This window comes from Cicer arietinum, chromosome 1 (assembly GCF_000331145.2).
Source record: "Cicer arietinum cultivar CDC Frontier isolate Library 1 chromosome 1, Cicar.CDCFrontier_v2.0, whole genome shotgun sequence".
Classification (NCBI taxonomy): domain Eukaryota; kingdom Viridiplantae; phylum Streptophyta; class Magnoliopsida; order Fabales; family Fabaceae; genus Cicer; species Cicer arietinum.
Window position 1 is genome coordinate 29224967 of NC_021160.2, and position 7335 is coordinate 29232301.

Consider the following 7335-nt stretch of genomic DNA (forward strand, 5'->3'; position numbering starts at 1 on the left):
AACAAGAGTTGAGACATCTCAGATTCTATCAAAACAATCTCATCAATATTGTAAAACTCAAACTATAAGAGTTTAGTATAGTTTTGGTAGATTGTAAGAAATCCTATCAAGGTTGATAAGTGACCTGATTAAATCTCTTTCTGGGTGGAAAAAAATTAAGTTTGTAACTAATCAAGGTTGATATGAGTTATGTGCTGTAAAACCAATAAGGTTCTTTGTTTTGAACACTTAGAGGAAAATCTCACAGTTGTGAGGACTTGACGTAGCCCAAATTGGGTGAACCAGGATACATCCGTGTGTGGTATTCTTTCTCTTATCTCCTTATTTATTTAGATCACTTAATCATTTAAGTTAAAAACATAAACTGAATTTTTGATTTTAAGTTAACCAATAACGTTTTACTTTTCTAGTATTCTTTCTGACTTTAAGTTAACCAATAACGTTTTCTTAACCAAGATCATTCTTGAGTTAAATCCTTAAGTTTCTTTTAGGAATTTTTAAATTAGAACATTTACAATTCAATCCTTCTTCCTTGTAAATGGACATTGCTACTTCAGTAGCTAGTGGGTCGGTAGTACCCAATTGCCTTTGCTAATAGTGGGTCGGTAGTACCCAATTGCCTTTGCTAAAGTGTTTTATGATCAACTTAAGGGTAGTCGAGTTATCAATGTTGATAACTCTTGTTATGTTATTTAACTTATGTAATTTACATTTAAAATAAAGAAGCTTGATTTTGGGAGCCATCGTTTTCAAAGATGTTCTTGCAAGTTTACTTTAAATGATTTTTTAAAAATGTTTTATTGAAAAAAGATAAAATTACTATGAAAATCAAGGCCGACTTTAGTATAAGATACACGACTCCAAAGTTACATAGGGCGGTTACATAAGGCGTGATGTCTGAGAAGTTTTTAGATTTTCCATTTATTTTTGAAAAGATTAAAGAAGAATGAAAGAGAGAGCTTTTAACAGCTAGAAAGGAATCTTCTTCCGAGACCTTTTCTCCTAGGAAGATGGGGTATTGTGGTAAGCTTCGAAGAATAGCTCGCAAGAGTACTTTGACGACTTGTAGCCTCGTGCTGAAGAAGAAGCTGAGATCACTAATTAGAGGGAATCTTTCGGGGATAAATTGTTCTTGCTTTAGGGCCTTATATTTTATGTATCAGAAATAAGTGTTGAACTTTTTATATTTGACTTATTGATTTAGGGTGACTTATTGACTTATTATTTAAAATTTGAGAATTTAGTTTTGAATAAATTGTTATATGGGTTCTTCTAGTTCCATGTCTTACGTTTCTTATACTCTCAAAATATTTTTGATTGGAAACTAAAACAAAAAATTTTAGAGAAGGACATCTAGAATTATTTTAATAATAAATTATTTTTTAAAAATTGATTATATTTTTGGATTTTAGTCATTTGAAATAATGTGTTAAAAAGTTAGATGTTATAGCTAATCTCGATGTTCATACAACATTGGTGAACAAAAGTATAATTTTTGTTAAATCCTTATATTGCACAGAAAAATTATCCCTTCACACAATAAAACATGTCTCTTTAATAGAAATCACCTATTTGTCCATATTTTTTTTCTATCTTTACCTTCTGTTTAAATATCACCTCGTGATATTGCAATAAGACTTAGATATTGAATTTGAAATTTTTTTCCACTAACACCTATAAATAGCGTGATGAAAATTTTTATTTTACTAATTGATGAAAGTTAATTTAGATAATTCATGGGTTTGTGATGGTAATTTGATATTGTGGTAAAAGTTTAATTTGAAGATAAGAGCTAAGTTTTTCCATTTCAATATATCAAATGACTCAATCACCACAATCTATTTTGACAGCTATTATTATTAATTAGAAGTCTATTAGACTTGAGTTTATGCTGATTAAATCCAAACAAAAACCAGTGGTTTTTGACCTCAATCTGACTTTCGTTGAACAGGAAAAAATTGATCAAACGAAGACTATTAATAGCATGGTCCTAACGTCTAAATGCGATAAGTATTGTTCAATGTTCTATCGATATTTTTGACGAGGCAGCATGACTCATGAGTCATAAGTCATGACTCACCTTGACCCATTCTAATTGCGCACATCTAGTTTCCTGAGACCTTTTGAAGGTATGTATGGTGATTCTAGTGAAACGCCACGCCAATTCAAACTTTTTTTTGGTAAAGCAATATTTTCTTCTTTATATAAGTTGTTTTCAGATTGATAAACTTTATTCCGTGAAAAAGATGGAAAAACAGTTGGTCGATATAATATCATAAGTTCCTGTACGTACTCTAATTTTTTGTTTTTTTGTGATACTTTTTCTTAATGATAATAATTGGTGTTTGTAAAATCAGAAATAGATCATTACCATTTCAAACAATTTTATGCTCGTTCACATCAACATTCCCATGAGCCATCCACAACTTTTGAGCTCAACAAGATTTCACCTTTTTAATAAAATCCAATGGTTACCGATAAAACCGCCCCGTGACGACGATCTCTTCTGTTGTTTAGAATCTTTGTGGGTCATTATAATAATCAAATTAAAATGTTTATTTCAAATCAATAAAAAAAATAAAACTCATGAGTCAAAAGCCAACCACAACGAGACAATGACTTTTTTTTATATAAATGAATAAAATTTTACCAACTAATCACACACCCACCTGAAATCTTAAACCTCTCTCTCTCTAACTCACTCACACACACTTCACTAACAAATAAAGTAACCTTTTTTTATAATCTTTTTTACATGGATGATCATCGAAACACAACCCCAAACGCTATTGGACTTTGTCTCCTCCCACAAGAACTAATCCAAAACATCTTCCTTTCCCTCGTTTTACCGGAGATCATTCGTTTGAAACTCGTCAACAAATCCTTCTCAACGATAATCTCCGATCACACTTTCGTTCGTCAGTGTAACTCTCTTTCCACCTCCACCACGTGGCTCTTTGTCTACAAGAAACGCTGGCTACGCGACGCTGTTCTTCACGCGTTCACCGATCGGAGCTCCGATCGATGGTTCCGGATCCCCATAGCAGAGCTTCTCAAGCCTGTTGACTTTCACGGCGAGGATCTTTACTTTCTTGCAGCTTCCGCTAACGTTTTTCTCTTCGCCTCCAACAACGTTCGTGAGGTCGTCGCCGTTAATTTAGTCGCCGTCACCGTTAAAAGGATCCCTCCTTCCCCGTTAGGTCCACGTGGCACTTCTTCTTGGAGGAGATCCGGAATGAAGCTTGTAACCGACCCGTCCGGATCGGGTCATTTCCGTTTTTATTTCGCGGAATTTGTTGGGAACCGACCTGTTTTGTTTGTGTACGATTCGATAACTGACACGTGGAAGTCGACGGAAGCTGAAGAAAAAGGAGGCGATGGTGTTTTGCCACGTGGAGGAGTTCACGTGTTTCTCAGCGTTGTTCATGGTCCCAGAGAGAGTGTTTTGGTTGCGTCAATGCCTGAATGTGACGCACCTGTTGTTCTACGGCCACGATTTAATGATGCTGGGGGATTAACCGTTGGATTCAACTGGGGGAACATGATTGATAGGTTACACGTGTACGGTGATGGGTACACGATGATTGTGAAATCGGAGGGGGACATTGGGAATAGGAGGAGCGTGAGAGTGTTGAAAGGAGTGGAATTATGGGGGCTAAGTTTAGACGGAAGGAAGTGGGAGTTTGTTTCATCTGTTCCTGGGGACGTGATGAGAGTGATTGAGAAGCCTTATGGAGTAATGATGGGTTGTTTAGAGGAGAAAAATGGAATTATTAGGGCCGCTTTGGTGTCTAATTGTGAAGGTTTTTGGGACATGTTGTTGCTCTCTTTTGATACCAAATCGAACCGTTGGAACTGGATGCCACTACCCGATTGCAAAATGAAGGGTTGGAACTTGGCTGGAATAAGCTTCTCTGCTGGACTTACTTTGCCTTAATCCAGACAAGCACTGTCATCTCAACCTTTCCCTCCCTTTCTCTCTTTCTCCATCTATATGTGTTCTCTCATGATTTTCTCCCCAATTTAAACATTATTCTCTCTTTTATTTTAGTACAAAAATTATCTTTACGAAAGTAAATAATCCAAACCAGCACCAATCCAACACTCTCAAAATTTGCAAAATAGGATCCCATCTCAGAAATCGTTGAACGCCGAATTTATACATAGTTTTCTGCTCCTTTATTAGAGTATTATTACGCGTGCCATTTGTACATTTGATAAGTAAAAGATCTGAAAATAAAAATGTATTTGCTATGTAAAGTATTGATCAAGCGACTACAAGTATCGGTTCATCGTGATTACAATTATAACACCTTTTATTTTATTTGTATATTGTCTAAGCTGCATGATTAATCCACGAAAAGTGGGACGGTATAGGCCAATTTGAGCGGTCGAGTTTAAAAGTACCACTCCGCTCTATCACATGGCGGGGTTGATGAGATTTTTCTATTTTTAAGTTCACAATAAAAATAACAATATTGCTACCAACACCCCCCAAATTGCTATTCACACCCCTCAAAATTAAAAAAAAAATCAAAATGCCCAAAATGCCCTTCCCTTTATTTCATCTTCTTCATAACATCTTCTTCCTCTTCATTCTACATTTCTGCATTTTCATTGTTGTTCATTCTATCATCATCAATCAGCATCCACCATTTTCATCAATCATCATCCACTGTTTTCATCAATCATCATCTACCATTTTCATCAAACATCTTCATCAATCATCAACCAAGTTCATCAAGTTATTATCATTGTTGTGAATCAAGTAAGTAATAATTATTCTTTGTTTTTGTTGTGTTATATTGTTTTGTTTTATCTATTTAAGAATACAATGCCTGAAAATTTAAGGAAAGTAGTTTCCATTTTTGATGAAGAAGACAACCTTCGTTGCCCTAAACCCAAAAACGTACGTGAACTCAGTTCACGTACGCAAAGTAGTTTTCAAAAATCCAGAAACGTACGTGAACTCAGTTCACGTACGTGAAAATAATTTCAAAATCCAAACTATACGTGAACTCAGTTCACGTATGTGTACGTCAATTGAAATTACGTACCTTTACGTGAATTGAGTTCACGTAAATGAAGGAATTCAGTTCACGTTCACATACGTGAACTGAGTTCACGTAAGGTTTGACATTCAGTTCACGTACGTGAACTGAATTCACGTACTTTCTGAATTTTTGAACTGCTTCTGTTTACATTTTTTTAAATGATTTTCGTTTTGCAGATATGGTGCGCACCTATGTCTACTGACAGAGAGGGCCGTGTTATACTTAACGAGGGCACTTCTAATGCGGAGTCTAATGCGGACGGTCATTGTATTAGGCCAACTGCTTCTGCAAGGGCACAACGACGACGAGTACAGCGGCAACAAGAAGAAGCCCAACCTGAACCCCAACCTGAACCCCAACCTGAACCCCAAACAGCTGATATAGATGAACCTCCACAGAATGTTGGATATCCTGGTGGTCCGGTTGATAGTTTTGTCCTTAGGACATTTGGCGATCATGTTGCGACTCGACTCTGGGATGGCGAGGTAATTTTCTCAATCAAATTAAGTTAAATTATATTTTTTAACATTTATGTTTAACATATATTTTTTGCTTAAATAATTTCAGGATCGGGGAGAATTAAGGGTGTTCAGCAATGGGAAAAAATTAAAAGAAGCTGTTATTGAAGACGAAGAGGTTGAGCAACTGGTTAAAAGCTCGGGATTGTATTCGTTACTAAAATGCAGCTATGAAATGATCGACAAATGGATCATTTCTGCATTCGTAGAGAGGTGGCATCGTGACACAAGTAGCTTTCATCTCCCTATTGGTGAAATGACGATTACTTTGGACGACGTGTCATCTCTGTTGCATATTCCCATTACCGGTCCATTTTTCTGTGTTAATGTATTTAACAAGGATGAAGGTGCAAATATATTGGCAGAGCTTCTTGGAGTTAGTCACGGTGTTGCTTATGCAGAATTTAATGTGATGCGGACAACCACGGTTAGGTATAGTTGGTTACTTGACGTATACCATCAGCGTTGGCAGATGGCTGCGAGAGCATATCTTTTGTTTTTGGTCGGTTGCACAGTCTTCAGTGATAAGAGTGCATACGCAGTTAGTGTTGCCTATCTTGAGTGCTTCCGCGACCTTAATTCTTGCGGGGGATATGCATGGGGTGCAACTGCTCTTCCTTATCTTTATGACAATCTTCGAGAAGCCAGCATGCATCAAACCAGAACTGTTTCTGGGTATCTGACACTTTTACAGGTAAACTGTATGATTGTTTATTGTGTTTATAATTTTTATTATTAATGATTCTAAACTAATGATATGTTATTATATATGTGCAGGCATGGGTCTATGAGCATTTTCCTACATTATGTAGAGATTGTTGTAGACTTTCTGCTAGTTATGTTGAAGACTATCCTAGAGCACTTAAATGGAAGCCTAAAAGGGATAAGGGTTTGGTTCTTCCATTTAGGAAAGCTCTTGATGAGATTGATGTTGATGAGGTCTGTTGGACACCATATGAGAACCATCGACTGAAGCGGCCTTTTGAAGATGTATCTTTATTTCGAGGGTGGAAACGTTGGGGTCCGAAGATGTATGCTCATATGCCAGACAGAGTATTGCGGCAATATGGTCATGTCTAAATCATTCTTGGCTCACCGTTAGAGGTAGTGGGTCAGACGACCACACCAGATGAAATGAACATTATGTTTACGCAATATGCTGTGCATGTAGTGGATGCTGGTGCAGTTGTGCAGGGACATGTAGTCTGCTCGAATGATTATATGGACTGGTTTCACAGAATTTCTCATCCATACATCATTCGTAGAGGACCAGTCCATGAAGCTGATGCAGAGCCTACTGATCATGCCACTCATGCAGCTGATGGCAGCGATCCTGCTGATGACACAATTGACATAACTGTATATTGATATTATTATTTTTTTTTGTATTATTGATATTTATTTTTAATTAATTTAATTTATTATTCATATTTATTTTATTTTATTTTTTTATTACAGCGTCGAGCAATACAAATTGCTGAAGAGCTGATTGGCCGACAACTGATATTACCTAATGGCATGCCACTCATTAATGAGTTAATTTTGATGCTGCGAAGTCAGAGGGGTGGTGGTAGAGATTGGACGAACACAATACCATATCGTAGAAGAAATAGAAGGACTTAGGATTTATTTATAATGTTTTGGAACATGGTATTTTTGTAATTGATATGTAATATTTGGGTACTTTTAGGTATTTTGGATACTTTAGTTTTGGATATTATGGGTACTTTCGAATCTGATATATTTTGGATATTTTAGTTTTG

General features: G+C 36.2%; 1 protein-coding gene across 1 annotated transcript; it reads left to right on the forward strand.

The window, feature by feature from the left end:
* Positions 1–2640: 2640 nt before the first annotated feature.
* On the forward strand, positions 2641–4304 carry LOC101501738 (uncharacterized). Its single transcript, XM_004488278.4, has one exon. The coding sequence runs from the start codon at positions 2756–2758 to the stop codon at positions 3935–3937; it is 1182 nt and encodes a 393-aa protein (XP_004488335.1). The 5' UTR covers positions 2641–2755; the 3' UTR covers positions 3938–4304.
* Positions 4305–7335: the final 3031 nt, after the last annotated feature.

What these genes read in the sequence shown, in the direction of transcription:
- LOC101501738 (XM_004488278.4), top strand. Translation starts at nt 2,756, where the DNA reads ATGGATGATCATCGAAACACAACCCCAAACGCTATTGGACTTTGTCTC.